This window comes from Brienomyrus brachyistius, unplaced genomic scaffold (assembly GCF_023856365.1).
Source record: "Brienomyrus brachyistius isolate T26 unplaced genomic scaffold, BBRACH_0.4 scaffold49, whole genome shotgun sequence".
NCBI lineage: Eukaryota > Metazoa > Chordata > Actinopteri > Osteoglossiformes > Mormyridae > Brienomyrus > Brienomyrus brachyistius.
The window spans coordinates 1,535,887-1,557,189 of record NW_026042324.1 but is presented as its reverse complement, the minus strand read 5'-3'; the positions used below and the strand labels follow the sequence as shown (position 1 = coordinate 1,557,189).

Genomic DNA, 21,303 nt, shown 5'->3' with positions numbered 1-21,303 from the left:
AGTATAGATAATGGTGCCACGGTAGAACTGGTTTGCATCTTATATTTATGCACCATTTCTGAGGTATTATCTGACTCTCTAGCAAGTCGCTTTTGAATAAAAATGTGGGTTTCTGTATCATTAGAGATGATTCTTGCAATTTAATGGCAGCTATGCAAATATCATAAAAGAAATGAAAGGGATAAGATGGACACAGGGCATCTAAATGTTCCATATCACAATACTGTGGAATTCTCGAATCTGATTGATTAATTTTTTATAACCACGCATGCAGTGCTGGCCAGACAAATCACAGTAGTAAATCAATGCAGAATTATAATCTTTAATTTTAAGTAACGTTACGTAATGAAATCAATAAAAGCAAAGAAATTGCTACAAGTCACTTAGACAACAGCAGTGCTTCAGGCTGAGGAACAGAAGCTGTAGTTGGTGATTAAATACCAAAATGATTTACTGATGTAATGCAGGGCTGCCAGCTCTCAGACATCTGGCGTGACACTCACGCTTTCAGACTAACACCCACGCAAGAAATGTTACGGCAAATATATATTATTCCATTATGGACCTAAAATTAGCCACATGAAAAGCACCGGGGCAATTTGCAAACCCTACATATTATTTATAAGGTAATAAAACTCTTACATACATGTAAATGCGTGTGCATGTGTGTGCAGAATTGAAAATCTCGCTCCAGCTGACAACCCTGTGCAATGCACTTGTGTCCAGTCATACTTTACAGTTCTGTGTTACCTGCCTAATCTAGATAGTACGCAAATCGGGTTTAAGAATGACACAGCTGACTAGCAGGAGGTACATAAAGCTAAATTAATGGAGCAATAATTATATATTATTATATAGAATATATGTAATTATAGTTCTTTGTCTTCGCAGCCATTCATTTAAGAAGCGAACGATGCACTTCTTGGATTCCATTTACCTGCTTATACCATGGTTACTACACACTTGGATTACTCCTCTCACTCCTTTATATATAAATATTCATATATTTATGTCCTCAGCTGAAACACTTCTCCACATCTGCTTCTATTCTGCACTAGAAATGAACACAATTTAGTGTCTGTCACGATCAGTGCCGGACGGAACGGAGATCGTGTGGGCAGGCGTGCAGGGAGCAGGCAGTAATCGGGGTAAAACTGGGGTTTATTACGGAACGGGGAGCAGGAGACACTAAACCATACAAGATCCACAATGATCACAACAAACTACAATGACGCACAGGGGAAACGAGTCAGACCAGGACTTAAATACACAAGACTGATTGAAAGTAAACGGACACAGCTGGGTACGATCAGGGAAGCACACGTGGGTAAGCAGGGGTCGTGGCACACACGAGGAGCGGACGAGCCGGGCATGACAGTGTCATTTCTTGATCTAACTATGAATGATTAGGGTGCAGACCACCAACAGACCACCAACAGCACACCTTTAAAAGTTGTTGGGGTGGGAGGTCTGCTGTTACATAACAGAATGTCTACACTGTGCTTCTGCACTTTCTGGAGCCTATACCTACTTTGCAGAAACATATATATATATATATATATATATATATATATATATACACACACACACACACACACACACACACGCACACACACACACACACACACACACACACACACACCGGCCACTTTATTAGGTACACCTTGCTAGTACCGGGTTGGATGCCCTTTTGCCTTCAGAACTGCCTTAATCCTTCGTGGCATAGATTCAACAAAGTACTGGAAACAATCCTCAGAGATATTGGTCCATATTGCGTCACGCAGTTGCTGCAGATTTGTCGGCTGCACATCCATGATGCGAATCTCCCGTTCCACCACATCCCAAAGGTGCTCTATTGGATTGAGAACTGGTGACTGTGAAGGCCATTTTAGTACAGTGAACTCATTGCCATGTTCAAGAAACCAGACTGTGATGATTCGAGCTTTATGACATGGTGCATTATCCTGCTGGAAGTAGCCATCAGAAGATGGGTACACTGTGGTCATAAAGGGATGGACATGGTCAGCAACAATACTCAGGTAGGCTGTGGCGTTGCAACAATGATCAATTAGTACCAAGGGGCCCAAAGTGTGCCAAGAAAATGTCCCCCACACCATTACACCACCACCACCAGCCTGAACCATTGATACTGTACAAGGCAGGATGGATCCATGCTTTCATGTTGTTGACGCCAAATTCTGCCCCTACCATCCGAATGTCGCAGCAGAAATCAAGACTCATCAGACCAGGCAACATTTTTCCAATCTTCTATTGTCCAATTTCGGTGAGCCTGTGCGAATTGTAGCCTCAGTTTCCTGTTTTTTGCTGACAGGAGTGGCACCCAGTGTGGTCTTCTGCTGCTGTAGCCCATCTACCTCAAGGTTCGACATGTTGTGCGTTCGGAGATGCTCTTCTGCATACCTGGGTTGTAACGAGTGGTTATTTGAGTTACTGTTGCCTTTCTATCAGCTCGAACCACTCTGGACATTCTCCTCTGACCTCTGGCATCAACAAGGCATTTTTGCCCACAGAACTGCCGCTCACTGGATGTTTTCCCTTTTTCGGACCATTCTCTGTAAACCCTAGAGATGGTTGTGCGTGACAATCCCAGAAGATCAGCAGTTTCTGCAATACTCAGACCAGCCCGTCTGGCACCAACAACCATGCCACGTTCAAAGTCACTTAAATCACCTTTCTTCCCCATTCTGAAGCTCGGTTTGAACTGCAGCGGTTCATCTTGACCATGTCAACATGCCTAAATGCATTGAGTTGCCACCATGTGATTGGCTGATCAGTAGTTTGCGTCAACGAGCAGTTGGACCGGTGTGCCTAATAAAGTGGCCGGTGAGTGTATATATATATATATATATAGATGTATCAGCCACAGAGACCACAGGACATATTCTTTTGTTTAACCCAATTCTCAATTTATGGGTGTGCATCTGTGAATAGCAAACTGCAGCCTGATTCTTTCCCGTTTGAAGGAGTTCATCCTTTTTTTTATGGCACTTCAGTCCTGCTTGTAGGAGCCCGATATGCACTGCCCTAGCAGTGCACTTCACACCTGCACTTAATGTTTCCCATTGCTGTTGAAGATCACTTGATATTATCGTATGATTCATGAGAAACTGCTGCAAAAGTTTACAGTCATCTCTGGCATTAGAAAGTCGCTTCCACCCATTTCCTGGCTGGTTTTCTGGTCGTTCCCAGTGTCTCTTGTGTTCTACTCTTTGAAATTTTGAGCCTGGGAAGCAACCTGCTGCTGAGCATAGCATTCTGCCAGCAGAACCACGATTAAACCAGGACTTAAAAATGCAGGTTTCTTTAAAAATATAGAATGGTTTCTTAATTTATTCCACGGCTATATATCTAACAAATATCCAGGAGCAGAACCATATTATGGAACACACAATTTGTTATTAATAATGACAGGGCACACGATACTGCTTTGAAAACTTTAAATAAAGAATAAAATTCACACTTCAAAAACCAAAAAATAAGAATTTCAAATACTACAGTATGAATTGGTACAGTGTAACACTGTAATTACAATATATAGTATATGTCTTATATGCCATATCTTTACACCTTTTTAATTCTTTACCATTTCTTCATATGTTAATGTTAAGAGTTTGAAAATAATGTAATGCACAAAGTTTCTGACATTAGTCCGTTTTACTCAAAAATGAATCATGGAAGCATTATGCTCTCATTACATATTAGGACATCATCTTCACCTTTATTCACACACAATTCAAGCCTTGCTTATGTGATAAATATGCAAAAACTTCCAGCAGGACATCCAGTAAAATGATAGCTTCTGTTGGTTTGCAATGACAGCTCAGTTTGCATATAATAAGATGTAAAATAAAATCAATAAAACCATGACTCCTTTCCACAGTGAGAATGTTAAACACTTGCTCAGACATCTTCTTGTGTACAATGGTACTTACTTACTTCAGTGTCCCAACAAGAGTAGCCACTATATTTAAAAAGCATTCAAAACTAAGGTTCAATAAATGCGAAATAGGTCTGACAATAAGACTGCTTTTGGGCTCATTTGCATCTGCCGATCCAGAATAATTTCTCTTTTGTTTATCGTACCCCGCCATTAAACACAGGTCAAGATGCCGTTGCCTATAAGAATTTCTTCTATTGAGTATATCACCATTCCCTGGTTTTGGCAATGCAGAACTAATATTTGCAATGATAGCAGAGCCAGGGACTACAGCTGAACTGCATGGACAATCTGACAGGGATGTTGTGGCATGTTATGCGTCAAGTTTTTCAGGTATGTCTGGAGTGAACAATGTTTCAAAAGTGAACAGACTCCAACATCATGCTTGTCTTAGCTTGATGCATTACTGAGCTACTGTCAGCATAGCTGTTTACCTGTCCATGTGACGAGGTTACGAGAATTTAAACAACGTATGTCTCATCCCATTCTTAAAGAGCCCATTCAGAATGATATAAATGCGATCTGCCATTCATTCATAGTTTTGTCCATATTCTGGAACTTTTAAACTGCTATATAATTAAAGAAATGTCTGCAGAACATTCCAAAGATCCTGGTTGAAAACCTACTCTCTGCAACGATATCTAAAATTCATAAGAACGATATATTGTGTTAGACTCCTTTTCTTCCTTTGAGCTCATGTTAAATCTGATCTACACGCTGGAGAATGTCACATGCAGACAGCTTTCAGCTGTTCAGGAGAGTGTGACCAGCACAGTGTGACAGAACATTAATTGGCTTCATGGGCACCTCATGTTACCATGATAATAACCTTAAATAATAGGCACAAATTGTGAATATCTGAAAATACCAGGACTCCTATAATCTCTCTGCTTCCCAGACAAAATCACATCCTCTGTTAAACAGATTCTCCCTAGCTTCACATTTAAAAATAGCTTTATTTCACATACATTTTATATCTATTTTGGGTGGGTTGTTAGGTACTTTGTCTGCAGTTTCTGGGTGAAACAACCCAATTTTCCCTTAAACAAAACATGTTCATTGAATCACCATTAAATGTGTCCTAAAACCTGCATTACAGTTTGGCAAAAACCTCGAACAGAGTAGCCCTTTCTGTGGTTGCTGGGAAATAGTGTGAATGTCCACCCACACCTTACATTATTAATTACCTGTGGGTTATTATCAAAATAAGAATACATTAAGTGTAAAACAGTGGATACTTCATATCCTTCCACTAAAGTAGCAATACAACAGTGGCGGGATCCCACTTTACTTCACTTTACTCCAGGTAGGACAGTCACTGACCTGCATGAATCATTTACATCTGACACAGTTCCCTATTTCCACAACTGGAGCAGGGCATATCTAGATTTCATTTTAATGACCACATATCCAAATGAAGTGCTTGCTGTAAAAAATGATATAGAACCCATACTTTCATTTTTAAATAGCTGGCTACTAATTAACCAGCGAGTCTTCTTCATGAATAACAGCAATAGAATTGAAACCTCCATTTTAAACAGGTTATCAAGTTCTCCAGCGCATCCTTAAAATGCCCCCCCCCCCCCAATTTCTCTAAACTCAAATAAAACATGGCAGGAACCAGCGTACATTCAGTACAGGAGAATCACAAGCTCAAAAATCAAAGAAACTGTCACATGTTTGGTCTTTATCCAAGTGCAAATATGGGTCACCAAGAAAATGCCTGCTAATCTGATGTCATTACAGTTTACTGTATAAAAAAAAAGAAAACCTTCAGAAAAATTGCCCATGACCTTTTATCAGACATCTGATCTGTGGCTTCTAGCATTTTCTTTGTATATCAGCACTTTGATGCAAGAACATGTATGTATGTGTGGATGGGTGTGCGTGTGTGTGTGTGGATTATGTTTATATTATGTTGTGGGGACCAAATGTTCCCCACAATGTAATAAAAACCTGCTATTTTGACATTGTGAGGAACATTTTTCAGGTCCCCACAAAGATATGTGAATTCAGTCAAAAAACTAGTCTCGTATTTAGTTTGGTTACTTATGGTTAAGGTTAGGGGCTGGGTAGGGGTTAAGGTTATCTTGTGAAATGAATGGAGAGTCCCCACAAAGATATAATTACAAACCTGTGTGTGTGTGTGTGTGTGTGTATATTTATGTATGGATAGACCAATCTATTCCAGATCCACTCAACAGAGGGAAATACTACAACGGTGCTTTGAATGTTGTGCTTGTTCCCTACTGAGATGTTTATAAGAACTGGGCCATGTGTTAATAATGAGCAATGCGCCCAATTTAGCTTTGAATCTAAGAAAATGTTTTGGCCAGAAAGCAGATGCCTCATTCTCTTTTTTAAATGTAGATTTTCATCTTTTGGATTCATCATGCAACAAGTTATGATACACAATGATGTACAAGGCTCTAGAGAGGACCAAGGCAGGCTACTCCAGGTAGATGTCTTCTGTTGGGCACGTGTATTCCACAAACTCCTTGTAGAACTGCTGGAAAGCTCTCCTGCTCAGGGACAAAAAGTGGGACCAGTAATGAAACAGCTAATTTGATGACAATGAAACTAGTATCACTGAGTAAGTACATGTCCAGCTACGGTGGCTGAATTTGTTATATTTTAAACACCATTGAGGTCAATGACTCCACAAGTGATGCACATACAAATCAAGATTAATTTATTTCTTTAAGTAAATAACAAACACAATTTAGCATCAAAATATATGCAAATAAATTCTAGTACAGCAAAAAATAGAGAAGTCGTACTCACCCCACGGATCCTGCCAGAGGCTTAGTGGAGTGCTCAGACACAAACACATGACAGGCAAACCTTTGATCTGCTGGGTGCTTTGTGATGAAGCCGAAATACCTGGAAGTAACACAGGTTTTATCTTTCACTCCCTGCAAAATTCTAAACCACACCCAGTGTCACACAATGCCCCCATGAAAAAAACGTGCTGTTAAAGGGCTGCGCCAGGGAAGATTTGAAAGAATCATGTGTGAATACATTTTTCATATGGGTATGTAACATGACTATTAAGTATAAAATGTTTAAGATTCTTTGAAATTGAAATATTGACTCACTTATTGTTCTTTGGGTGATATCCACAGAAGGAGATGTTCTTAAGCTGAAAGAAGTGACTGCATGTATTCTCCTGCGAAAACACAAAAAATATGGGTCTTGCACACCCAATACAAGGCAGTGTCACGTACAGTACATAACTCCACAGATGTTTATCACACTGCAAACAACTTCAAGTTCATTATTTGCTTTCCCAAAGAGAATTATTTACGTATGTGTGTACATTTCCAAAATAGCTCTCCATTTCATTTTACAGATATTGTGTTTTTTTTTTCTCACAGTACTCCAATGCTTCTGTAAATTCCACATACACTCATACATTTTTATAACAACCTTAAAACATGGTTTCAACCTGGACTCTGTGACCCCTCTGCACTGAAAAAATATGTAGAGGGAGATGCTGCTCAGTTTCCCCCACCCCCACCCTTATTGTGATATGGTCAGAACAAAAAATACTCTGTGATCAGCACAATGTCTGCCTCTGGTGCTTAGTGCTTAGTTACTGAAGTGGTCACACATTAGTGGTGGGGGCCCAAATCTCTGATTATTTTCACAAGGGGGTCCCTGGTTTCAAAGTGTCTGAAACAAGCCTGCACACAACCACTGACGGAACCTGCCAAGGAAATCTGGAATATAGTGGCGGGTAGTGCTGGCATAACCAGCAGGTACACAGGCCTGTCTCCATGACATAACGTTCTCAAATGCACCACACAACACTCATTCTTCTCTGAAGATGTCTACAGCACACCATTCAGGGTCTGTGACAGGGCAAACTCACCTCACAAACAAGATAAAAGCTCTAAGCTGTTCAGAACATACAGATTGCCACTTGGTGAACATTACGCAACTGAATTATTACATTACAGGCTATATTGTATTTCACTGTCCACATGGGGGCAGTATCCACCTTCCTTGATGTGTCGAGCTTAATATAAGCAACCATATGAGCTGGTCATGCGATTTTAGTCAATTTTGAAGTGAAGCTAATTCAAAGAGTAAGAACTGATCTGTTGCATTAGAATATACTATATCTTAAATCAATTTATATTTAACTATATATTGTCAAGTGCAAAACCTTCAGTAAAAACCGGCAGTATAAAAAGTTACATGAAACTATTACAGCGTGGTGACATACTCTGTAGTCATTCTGCACCACGATTTTCACTCCTTTTAAGTTGATCTCCAGTATGCAGGATGAGGGTGGATTGAACTGCACTGTCATTCTTCTGTTGGTGGCAATCTGGAACAGATGGCAAGCACGTTAGCCTTAAAAGACCCACACACCTCACATTAATACCAAGAAGTGTGCAGTAAGCCCTCACATCCCCCTAGCTCTCCTGCTCCCCCGTTTTTCTCCCATGATCCCACAGTACCTTCTGCATTGCAGCGCAGAGGATGTCATTCCCTTTGTGGTATGGCACCTGGACGGAGCCCAGAAACTTCACCCTGAACTTGTCCACCCAGTCACTGCTTCGCTCTGTAGGACAAACAGCCGCAGATTAGAAAGCTCAGCTGTGGCAAAATGTTACACATTATTATCAGCATGTATACTAATATTCACAGCAGGTATCCCTGAAAACCTACACAATGGAACTCAAAGTAAATTCATATTTTTAAATAGAATTTCCCCATAAAGAAAACATTTCTTGGCAATGATGACCAGTTGTCATGGCAGCCTCACCTTTCAGGCTCTCAGGTTCCTTGGCAACCTCGATAGCATAGTAGGCCGGGAAGATGCCGCGGGTCCCAGTGCGCATGTTGTAGCCCTCATACCAGTAATCCTCCGCCTGCACTTCCACAAGCAGCGGGTCGTCAACTTCCAGCTCCAGCTCATCACCATGGCGTGGGACGAACCTGAGGCCCACAGTGAGCGGGTCGGGGGGGTCAGGCAGGGGTGGGAAGGTCAGGTCCTCATAGACACCAACCATCATTCCGAAGGAGGATGCTCCGCTGGAGCTGAGCTGGGATTGAACCATTAGCACACAAAGCAGATCTTGTGTATAATCTGCCTGCTGAGTTTTTGGCTTTTAATTGTGTAATTATTAATGGGGTTCTATTAGAAAACAAGTAGAAAACAAAAATGGCTGCCATAATCCTTATGCTATTTGCACTAAATCATATCTGCCATCGTTTTTTTGCCAGGGTCCCCATACATTTTGTTTTCCAAAATTCCATATTTTTCCAGACTGTTCCGGGTGGTTGTCAGGGCTAGGTGGTGGTCTCCCCCACCCCCCTGAAGATGCCACCCTGGCCAATTGCCCATCTTACACTCGCCAAGATCTTCCGCTGACTGTGACTAGATGTTAATGTTTCTGCCTGCTATGTGGTAAGAACTCACTCAGGTTCCAGATGTCGAACTTTACACATCCTCTGCATTTTGCATTCTGTTAACATTTGGAATCCTTAGCCAACCAGTTACAATATTTGGTTAAACAAAAAGGATGAGAACTTGCATTTCCCCACAGTAAGCATTGTAAATTACAAAGTAGCCTACATCAGTCTTTCTTGCTGGAAACTATTCAAGCGTGCAGCCCATAGACCGACCCCTAGTCCTTTGCTTGGGATGCTGCCCTTAGATGTGAACTCAGTGCACATTCTGGCACAAACAACCAGCTCACATCAGTGATTTCATAAAAAACATTTAAAAAGCACATTCATATGATTTGTTTAGTATACATGTTGTAATAGTCTGGAAATGTTTCTGAAATACTTTCTTTCCTTTTTCTATACTAATCCAGACTTGGAAAACACCAAAAAAAATATCTAAATCAATACTTCTCCATCCTGTGTAGGAACCCTGTAGTCTTCTTGTGACAGAGTGCACAGGGACATGGCCTGAACACGTTGGCCATATCACAATAACAAGCCTCGGTGAGCTAAATACTGTCTACTCAATAAAGTTTCAATCATTAAACTTTTGCATTTTAAAAACAATATGGAGTTCTGAACTGCAATTGATGTGTTGACGTTTTATAATGTAATGCCAAGATCCTTTGATTATCACCGTAACTTATGACTGACAACTTAGTCCTGTTTTTACCTCATCCATAGTTCATGGCACAGAAGCGGAGTGTGCAGCTCTGTTCTTACAGCCTGCAGTGAGGAATCTTACTCTCTCACCTGAGCCTCACCCTCTGCCATCGCAGATAGAGATTTATTGGCTCCACTTCCTGGAAATGCGAAGGCCAAGAGCCAGTGAAGCATATTAGATTGGGCTCAAGCTAAATCTCTTGTGTTTTTTTTCCATGTTTGACAGAAAGTACTTATGGGAAAGGAAATACAAGCCTATTACGAAGCAGTTTTTGCTGGATTTTGGCATCGGAGAGCACAGTGTATGATACTTGATATGTGTTGCGCTGGACAAAGTGCTGACGAGACCCGTCGATATTCCCCCGATTCCCCCCGATCTGGGGTCTTTGGAATGGACTCACCTGAATACTGCCCTATGACTCTGGTCCCTCTCCTCCCCATTGATGAAACAAGAGAACAGCCCAAAGGACTCTGCACCTGGGGGAAGGGTGTATAGAGACTGTGTGCACATTACAGACACATCATCGTCACAGGCAAAACCAAGACAGAGCAGTGACAGTATCACATCCTCGGTCCACATCTGCCTTCACAGTCAAAGAAACTGCATTTCTAAAATCCATGCGAAACTATTCTGCAACAAAATCAGGACCTACACTGAGGAAGTGAGAGCACGGACCAGTTTGAAGCATCACAGGCTGGTTTAAAATAGTGAGTTAAATAATGAACGTGATCAAATAATTAAATAATTTGCAAATATATTTTAAAAGCATTCTACTCTGAATTATTAACATTAGGAACCTGGCACAGTTTGAAAAGTGTATTTTTATGCATTTCTTTATAATAAATGGTTTGCCTTCTTCGTGCTGTGTACTCTCCCCCCCCCCCCCCCACACACACACAAAAAGAAGAAAACATGCACGCATCCATGTCAGAGTAATTCACACATAATTAAAGCCCATCTCTGCACCCCCTAGGCAGGACATGTGCCGCAGTGGAGGGGGTGAAAAAGCATGTTAAGCAGCACAGGCTCTGGGAAGGTGGGGGCTTTCCAAGGTGACTCAGGCTCACAGGGAGATTTACGCACACACCCCGTGTTGTGGTAACCTGCTCATCATCCTCCTGGAGTTCCCTCCCCCTCCCACCAGCAAAGCTCCTAATTTAAAACCTCGTGCAGACATTTGTCACTCCAAGTGTTGGAAATCTGCTGCAGCTAGATGCCTTATCAGGTATTTAAGGTATAGATCTTGAGAATAGCTGGGGGTTAGGGTCTTACTCTGCTGGTCCCAAACCTATGACCTTCTGGACATGGACATAGAACCTTCACCCACTGGGGTACACTCCACTGTGATACATGATATGTAATATCTAGCGCATCTTTAACATGATACTTAATACTTAATCTTCCCATAATAAAACTATATGCAAACAAAGGTATCAGGGTGTGTGGCTCAGTGGTTTACGACTCTGATCGGAAGGTAACTGGCTCAAATCCTTGCTGGCAGAGTGATTTTACTATTGGGCCCTTGAACAAGGCCCTTAAATCCAGTTGATCAATGAACATAAATCATTATCCCAACATTGGCATTTAATGCTCGTCTGCATTGAACTATGTATCTTAACATAGAGGTGAAAGAATTAAATGGGCATCCTCTCCAACTGCTAGCAAGTTCAAAACAAAGTGCTTGATGGGAAAAGTCCAGCACACACAGGGAGGGCCACTCTCTAACTTTGTCTTTTGTACGTGCTGCCCATGATCAATATTTAATACAGGAACTATGAATTAACTAGAAAGTGGGATTATTAGCATGACAGCATTGTATTCCCCGGACAGTCCCGTCACCAACTCCGCCCATCTAATCCATACTCTTCCCACAATCACCATCCTGTACAATTTCTAGAAGTACTGGATGGATCAACTGGAAATGTGGAAGCCAGCAAATGTATATTTACTCAAATGTTCTGAGTCCTTGTTGGGACAAGTAATTCTTCAAACTACACCTATTCATTTATTGCACATTCCACTTAGATGTCACTTTGCAGAATCTTTCCCCACCAATTGGGGGTTACTTGTATTTCTTTGTCTTAGTCTTAGACATTCATATTATTCATATTTTTTATATGTCTAAATTTTCCATTTTCCATGACATAACTATATGAACTGTGACAGACACACTAATGAAAAGGCCATGGACAGTTATATTTGGGCATGATGTACCAAACTGTACACCAAATTTAGTTTGAAATTCCCCTGAAGTGTTAAAATCAAACTCATATAATCCATAAAATGTGTACGATTTACTTTTTTGTGCTCTTAATTTGCTATTTCAAGCTCTTGAATTAATGTTCAATCTAATTAAATTTAATATTTTAGTTATTTGTTTTCTTGTCTAAGGAAAACGTGACCACAAATCCAGAAGCTGGAGGGAAGTGAGCGAATTCCACAGATTTTATGGTCAACCAATTTTATGACAGAAATTAGGCTTATGGTTATCTAATTCTGAATACTGTGCATGGTAATAGCCAATATATGCATAGATCTCTGAGTGTGTATCTTTACAGTAATGCATGTCTTCCATTCCAAACTCATTCTCCTGTACACGTTTGTCCTGGACAAAAACTACACTTTGTACTCATTTGGTTACCATACATATTTACGTATCAGGTAGTATTTATCAGGAATTTACCTTGTATTTTAATGAGTACATTAAACAGCTTTACATTACGGGTTTCCTGTACATTACATTGCAAACCACACAACAAAAGCCAGAATATCATCATAGCAGGAAAGCACATCTGTAGTCTCCTGTACTGTCACCTTCATCATGTTCCTAAACATCAGATCCTAATGACTGAAGAATTTAATTACAATAATCTGCCACTTCAGAATCTCGTTGTTTTTGCTCACTGTGTGTCTGGGTAACTGGAAACATAATGTACACCTTCAGCGATCATACAATCAATCCTCACTAAACCCGCCCTTTTACGAAATAAGAGAAATACTGGGGGCCACAAAAGAACAATACAAACTGCATCCCATATTTGTTCAAAATGTTTTTTCTTTTCAATGAAGGGCCGACCGTGCAATATACAGCATGGCTTAGCTTCAACATAGCTGGCTCTAATACTGAGATCCGACTGAAGGGCCAGGCATGTTAAATTAGCGCTGCACCTAAGCTCTGCAGAGTGGTAGGTCTCCAGAGGCAGGGGAGGGCAGGCCTGCTTTAAACCATCAGACTGTGAGAGAATGCTGGTTCCCTAGCTCAGTACTGTAGAGACCAGGACAAAGGGGCTTCTGTATTAGTGTAAACAAGAAATCTAAACACCCTATTGGATACTGTTCAGGGAACTGTCTACGTCCCATTTCTGATGAAAATCTTTAACATTTTTAATTTACTTGGTTTGTTTGGCTGCTAAAAACACTGAACAGTCAAATTTTATGTAAATAAAAGGTACCATATGCAAGTGAGAATCTTGTTTGAAATCTTTGTGTCCCCAATTAATTTAATAAACTAATAATATGATCTTATTAATATGAACACTAAAGTGGACTTTACTTTCAAAATGCAAAATAAAGTTGTCACTGATTAAAAAAAACCCCAAAACTTATTAAGTGCTGTAGCAATACGGCACCACAGATGGGAACCACTGACACTACAGTATCTATCAGTGAGGTCTGTGTACTAATAGCCCTATTATTTTTCATGATTAGTTTCTAGCAGAAATGTTTGACACCTAGCAGCCCCAAATCCTCCAATCTCCAGCCTCATCTCTGAAACCAAGAGGAGCTATGAGGTTGGGAGCTGGGCCATTTTGGGGCACCTAATTATGCCTAGTATTTATGGAAAAGGAGTAGTTCCACATATCTGAGCTGTGGAGGCCCTTCATATAAATCCTGTTCTATTGTGGGAATACTATGGGAATATTGCTATAAATATAAATATTAAACTACAAATACTATGAATACTATATATTATGGGAATATTACTATAAAGATTTGTCCATTTAGTGTTAAACCATCCATCCATCCATCCATCCATCCATCCTGTAGAACATCTGTTCCAGTGCAGAGTAAAATGACTATTCTGTTATGTTGTTTTTGGCATAATCTGCATCAAACAGTAAAATACTAAATTAATTCTATAACACAAACCATTTCCTTCTTTAAATAAGTACAAATAACTCCTGTGAGACACATAAAAGCTGAATTTAAGTAATCAAACAGATTGCACCTTTTGTCACATCACTCCTTTCTTGATCATCCTTTAGTCAGGGCTGGAGTGGGATTAAAAACCGGCCCTGGACTTTGGGGTCCCCTACAGTACATTCTGCTGAGACAGGGGGGCACACACTCATTGGCCCACCAGGAAAATGCCCGGTATGGCAGGTGGCCACTCCAGCCCTGCCCATATCCCCGTTGATGGTCAGACTTACTGGAAGAGCGCGATCGCCCGTTCATGAAGACATTGAGGAACTTGCGGGAGAACGGCAGGTCAGCCTCAGGAGTGGAATCCTCAGACAAGCAAGTGGCGTCTGGCCGCAGGCTGCTCGTCTCCTCTTCCTCGTACTCCTCACCGACGGCCGACTCATAGGGCGAGGAGACACAGTTGTCGTAGACAGTGGCCGAGTCGCTGTCGTCGCTGTAGCTCTGGTAGCACTGCCTTAGGCTGACCAGCTCCAGCTGCGCATGCTCATCCACCACCAGCGTGTACTTCACCGAGTCGTAAGAGAGCCCACTGGCCTCCGAGCTGATGGAAGTCCGTGCTGCACCTGCCTCGGCCCCTAGAAAGGTGTCATCCTGAGCCTCACTGGCCCTCCTGGGCCCCGGCCGCCGTGCGGAAACGTCCAGGGCAGCTACGGTGGAGGTGGCCAGCTGGTTTACTTCATCCTCCTCACTAATTGAGGGGTTGGTTCGGTCAGGGAGGGGCTGGTAGGGTGGGGGGCCTTCGGCATCTGAGCTGACAGACATGCGGTTACTCTCACTGGGCTGAGACAGGAAGGGCCTGTCCTGCTCAATGGGGTCAGAGTTCTTCTGCACTGGGGTTAGGTAGATCTCCTCAGTGGGCTCCAGGCACACATCCGTGTGGTAGCGGATACGCTCGCGGTGAGCCTCCCCCACCCCACTGACCTTGCCGCCTTGCACGGGGGGCTGCGGGGGGGGCCTGTCTGGTACCTTGGAATAGGTGCCCCCACTGCTCTGGGTGGACAAGCTCCTCTGGCATGGGCCGTCCGTGGAGGTGCCTTTGTCTTTGGTGTGGCCGCTGCTGTGCTGAACCTTCTCCTTCTCGCTCAGGCATATATGGTCATGTGGGGGTGTCAGATCTCCTGTGAAACACAAATGCAGCATCAGTAACAGCTATGGCCTGGAAGTGAGGGAAGGGTTTGGAAGAATAATATCCATCACATGCAGCACTGAGGATTGCAGCCTAACAGGTATAATAAACATGGTGTTTATCCATCCATCCATCCATCCATCCATCTATCCATCTACTTCTACAGTCCAGTGGTCCAGTGAGTCTTACTAATACTAATTGTTTTACTAATACGTAATACTCCATGATTTCCTTAGTATTTTTAGAGGATAGCTTCAGCAATTACAGAGAGAAAACAAAATTACAAAAGCCTTACAGTGTCTGAGAATTTACTGAATCATCAGCAAAACACACCCATAAAGGTATTTCTTTGCTTTCATGTTATTTATTATATATACACTAGCATTAATACCTCTTTATATATAAACTGAACATAAAAAAAACACTATATACCTTGCAGAATTTAACAGCACTAATCTTTTTAAATCTGTTACCTGGTTTCTGCTACACATCCTGTTTTGGTCTGGCTTATATTAATTGCAACAACAAAAACCCATTTTAGCAGTGACAGCTAACTCTAACCTCAGACGTGGGATAAAGAATAGGAATACCTGGTTCAACACGTCATAATTACCGGCAATGCTCACTTTCACAAGACGTGGGCAAATTATATTCTCCACAAACTCACCACCTGACACTCAGCTACCCAGGCTAGCTGCCTGGGTTTTCACAGAGCTAAGAGTCAGTACTGACACAGCAGTTTTTCCTCCTCATGAGCATTCCTCCCAAGCAACATCAGCTCAAGGATTTTCATACAAACAGTGCGGGCTTTTCCACTGAGTATATGAGTTATGCAAATGTGTCCCATCCTGTCAGAGTCAGAATGGGGAGAGGAGCTCCAATTCCTACGCAAACACAGGCTAGCGCACAGAGAACTCCCAAACCAAAGATGGTGTGAGTATCCCACACTCACCTGTCTTGAGTGGGGATGATGAGTGTGAGACCTTCTCTTGCCAGCTATACTTCTTCCCAAGCGAGTTGTTGTTCAGCGTGTCCTGGGATTCGATTATGGGGGAAAGAGATGGTGAGTGAGCAGAATGAGAACACACACACACACACACACACACACACACACACAAAAGGGGGGCCTTTTACAGACTTACGCAACCAGGTCCCTTTGTGTCCTGTGCAGACATGCAAATTTAAAGGGGACTGACGATTTTCCCCTCTGTCAAAGCTTTTAACCCCAATCACACACACATTAATTTGTCTTTTCATAGTTATGCTCAGCCTTATAACTTGAGGAAACATATTCCTTCCAGTTTTCATTTTCATTGCAACATTTGCGTGACTAAAAAGTTAATTTGAATACGTTAAAATAAAATTCTGATATCTCAGACATCATGATTTCTGAATCCATTTCTTTTACAGATATAACACCTGCCTATGAATGAAAAATAACTTCACTGGATTCTGTCATGATTTGCGGGACAAAGGACTCAAGGAATGGTGTTCTAGTGAAACAAAGGGGGTTTATTGAATTAAATGACCAAAATCTGGAAACAAACGGGACCGATAGGGAACCAAAACAAGTGGAAACAAGGAAGGACACAGAAAACAAGAAGGTTTGACATTAATAACCAGACTGGGGCTGACAAGACAAACAGGTACTTAAATACAGAGACTAACAAGGGGTAACAAGCAGTGACTCATCAGGGCCACATTAGGGAGGAGACAAAAGGGTCAGGCAGGCAGGATGTGACAGATTTTATGATTATTCTAATCTCTTGAGAATAAATGTCAATCTGCCAGCTTTTTATTTGCCGGATGGTTTTCTTAACTAGGTTCAATTTTCTTTAAGTAGAAATACCACAAAACCATTCTAAGAGATACATTTGGAGATAAGATAACACTGGCTGCCAAATTTCCACCCCACCCCATATCTATCTCTTTTTGCGTATCTCAAACAGACAAATAGAGAAGCACGGCAGCACACAGACAAATATAGTAGAATGGGTTTCCAAGAAGAGTAATATTGCTTGTACAAGCTGGCAGCTGTGTACAAACAGCAGAGGTGTTTGTTTTGGGTCCACATATAAGCTTAGCCCTTCTCCAATCGCTGACGCACCTCCGTGATGTAGCAGGCAGAGAAGGTGGGCTGTTGCCATAGTAATGTCACTGACAATGCTGTGGTGGAATTGATGAAGAAGGGAAAGGCGTGGGAATGACGAAGGCCCACAAAGACTGCTTTTTGGGAAGTGATGTCATTGGGTGAGTCATGGGAATGCACGACCACTTTTGACTGTCTGGAAGATCATGCGCTTGGTACCCTGTTTGGTTATGCCAATGGCTGATTGACTGTGAGAGATCTAAAGAAAAAGTGATGTGATTTCTATTATATTTTTAATTATAGATATCATAAATCATTAACCTAGGTCTATGTAGGTCTAGGTCTTATCAGCTATAAAAGTATAATACATACTGAAAGGAAACAATGACAGAATGTGATTATTTACACAAGAAAAACACGATGGCAGCCATTTTGAAGAACTAGGAAAAACAAGGTTTCTCAATGATCCTAACGAGATATCCGTAGACAGCTGTATTTTTATGCGAATATAAAAAGAATACAGCATCATTCTATTTAATAATGTACATGAAATAATTTTGCGACTACAAAGACTAGGGGCAAGCCTACAGTCAGGGTTGCACACAGGCTTGGCAGGCAGCCAATCCCACTAATACTTTGTCCACCATGAAGACAAACAAGGACCCTTGTATGTGGATGAAAACTGAGCGTCAAATTTAATGTATCCTTAACCAGCATCAATTAAAAATAATAATTTTATGGAAAGTATTGAGATATGCAATTATGCAGACTTTCATAAGCATGCAATTATGCAAAATGCCGTAGCACCTGCAGTACTATCTACAGTATGTGCAGTCCCTGACACCAATGTGCCATTCATCACAAGGTCAACAGTGATCCCCATAGCAGGGTGTAAATACAGACAGAGCCTGGCAGAGCCCAGCTCCGCCTCCTTATGTCCAGATCACACCCAAGCCTCATTCAACCCTCATCTTTTTTCTTAATGTGCCAAAACGTAGTAAAAGATCCAAAGTGAATGGTTTAATAAAACATTAAAAATAATGTTTTATTCTCTCAGCTTGAATGTTCTTTTTCATTAGCAGCTCTAACCACACATTCATTTCTCGAGTGGATGAGATTCTCTGACATGAAGCCTACATTTCTGTCACGTGCTTTTGAATTTTATCTTGTTTCACTTACTACAGCCAAAACTTCACCTACTAGCTAGATAAGACGTATGTGAGAAGCAGTGCGTGAATAACTTAAAATTTTCCTGTTCATAGGAACGATATGAATAGATAAGCAAGAATATTATTTGTAGTGATAAGCCATTTTGGTGAATTTTTCATTTACATATTATGTTTAAAAAAATTCAAGTAATATTTAACCATGTGATATGTACAATACCAGTGCCAAATAAGAATAACTTTTTGAGCAGATTTTTTTGCTGATTTTGTATTGCTTTCAACTGGTAACACAGCATGCACTTTTCACTTTATCAGCTTTCACTTTCAACATCATTATATTAGAAACCAACTTATTCTAGATGACAAGAATCAGAGTGGGCCAAGAATATTTCATAAAAGTCGTTTCTTGGCCCCATAGGAAATGAGCTGGCTTGGACGTCCCTAGTCAGCTCTCAATTATTCATTACATTAATACATGTGGCTGGGCTGGCGCTGCCCCAGTTATAACCTCTGAACTGAAGACTACATAGAAGTCATGGATCTGTGCTGGACGTCTATCTGCAGAAATGAGTCACAGTGTCTCAGAAAGGGGCTGTGGCTGAACACAGGGAGGAAACCAGGCAAAAGACAAGAAATAAATATCATGGTGGCAACTAACTAAAGTAATGGGGGTGGGGGATCACGGGGCATAGTGCCCTCATGCAGGAGATATTCCCGTACAGTTCCTACGCTAACGGGGCTCCCTTTTGCTTTCATTCCTCTTTACTACTTCTAATCCCATCTCCATTCCCATCCCCAAGCAAAACACTCATTCCTGCCTCCCATCTCATTGCCATCTGGTTCTGTTTGACAACCTCCCTTTGGTAATAATAGTCACATAAGAACAGACATTTTGAAAGAACCATTTGCTGACAAAACCTCGGTAACAAAAAATGAGAATTAAAACACTTGTTATTTGATCTCATCTGCTTCAGTAATCAATAAGGCTGAAACAGAATTCAAGCATGTTCCGTGGGATATTGTGATATTATAAAATATCAACATAAATTTTAAACTGTGTAGCTAGACAACATACAGATACATTATAACAGTGTTTATGACTAGTTTCTACTTCAGGGCTGCAAGAAAAAATCACAGAGCACTGGTGCTTGTATCAGAATATTAAAGGATAATTACTGCCCAAATAATGTGCTGTATGAGATTTTCACACGAATGTTGCTCCATTTACTATTATAACACTCTTAAGGACAAGAAAAGCCCTATTAATCAGGAATTCAGAGAAGTATGCAAGCCTAACTGGAAAATTAATTTAACGATTTGACTTTCTTGGGCTTGACAGCTCTGTCTATTCACTTTCACTTGCTAGTGGATCTACAGATCTTCCCACATGAAAGCTCTTTGCCCTCAAACAATCCTTTTGCATTAAACTCGCATACAAAAATAGCTCTGCACACACGCACAGACTCTGACAGCGACCGAAGAGATGACAGCATGGGGGATATGTAGCTCTGGACACCTTGTTCTCGCTTAACAGAACCAAAAGCCCAACCTGCTCCAGCCCAAACCACAGCTGTGCCCCCTGTCCGCTGTTTATTGTCACAGCCAAGAAGCATCATACACGACTGCAAATCTGTGGCTGTATTCATTCTCCCGTCACTCAGGGAGCTCATTGAGATTCGAGCTGAAGTGATGCTATTGTCAGAAAGGAGAGGTCCCAGGGTGGCAAGGCAAAGGCAGGTCACACAGATACATTATTCCCCACTGAGGCCATCAGACCCCCTTTTTGTCGTAAAACACAAAATAATCTCCTCCTATAAAAGGATGACATTCTCTGCAATGATGTTTCATACACAGCCCCACAGAATGTTAAACACATACATTGAGATATAAAGGAGCATTTCATTAACAGCCATCTATCTAGGCACTCCTTAAATGGTCCGCAATGCTGCTTGACAGTATACCCATCAAGCTGCCCAACCCACCTACAATCTAAATTTAATCTCATCCCTTAAAAAAAGAACAGATTTCGGATAAATAATAAGCAATGGCGGATATCACGGTACCTGTGTCCGAGGCACCTGTGGAAAAAGGTTAAGGGTGGTGGGTCTCTTGGGCCGATAAGTATCCATGGTAACGGGAGCTATTTCTTTTGCTGTGGGCTCCGTGGTGGGTAGTGCAGCTTCTTCGCCCTGAATCTCACCCACAGCATCGATCAGGTCCAAGTGAAGCATCTCCGCCTGCAGCTTGCTGGCCACGTTCCCATCGGCCTTCCCTGCGCCGCTATTGGACTCCCGTGTCATGTGACCCTGGGAAGATTGGATAGTGGTATTTCAGTCAGAGGACTAGCTGCAGTACCAACGATAGGGAGGAGGTGGGGAGGTGGGGGGCTGGCAGGCCAGCCAATTATAGCCGAGCTTCAGAACAGGCTGTAACCCTTTAAGTGCTGGTATTTCCTGCTGTGCTCAGCGTGGGTAGAATATGACTATGCACGACATCATGGGAGAAAAAGAAAAACGCGATTAGACCTAAATTGTACTGTCATTTGCACACTACTGCCTGTTCCTTGTATCCAGATATTTGCAACAGTAACGTAATTTCCATAATATTAACTACTGTGGGGTGGGAATGAGTGAT

General features: G+C 41.6%; 1 protein-coding gene across 2 annotated transcripts in view; it reads right to left on the bottom strand.

Moving 5' to 3' along the window:
* Positions 1-3,443: 3,443 nt before the first annotated feature.
* LOC125723479 (C-Jun-amino-terminal kinase-interacting protein 1-like) overlaps positions 3,444-21,303 on the bottom strand; it is a 41,969-nt gene continuing 24,109 nt past the window's right edge. For both annotated transcript variants that reach the window (XM_049000088.1, XM_049000089.1), the window contains exons 3-12: positions 20,733-20,975; positions 16,367-16,448; positions 14,516-15,406; positions 10,486-10,561; positions 8,736-8,908; positions 8,428-8,531; positions 8,190-8,294; positions 7,057-7,127; positions 6,743-6,841; positions 3,444-6,480 (exon numbers count right to left, since the gene is read on the bottom strand). In XM_049000088.1, the coding sequence (XP_048856045.1) occupies positions 6,408-6,480; positions 6,743-6,841; positions 7,057-7,127; positions 8,190-8,294; positions 8,428-8,531; positions 8,736-8,908; positions 10,486-10,561; positions 14,516-15,406; positions 16,367-16,448; positions 20,733-20,975 (1,917 nt within the window). In that variant the 3' untranslated portion in view covers positions 3,444-6,407. The remainder of the gene's footprint in view (positions 6,481-6,742; positions 6,842-7,056; positions 7,128-8,189; positions 8,295-8,427; positions 8,532-8,735; positions 8,909-10,485; positions 10,562-14,515; positions 15,407-16,366; positions 16,449-20,732; positions 20,976-21,303) is intronic.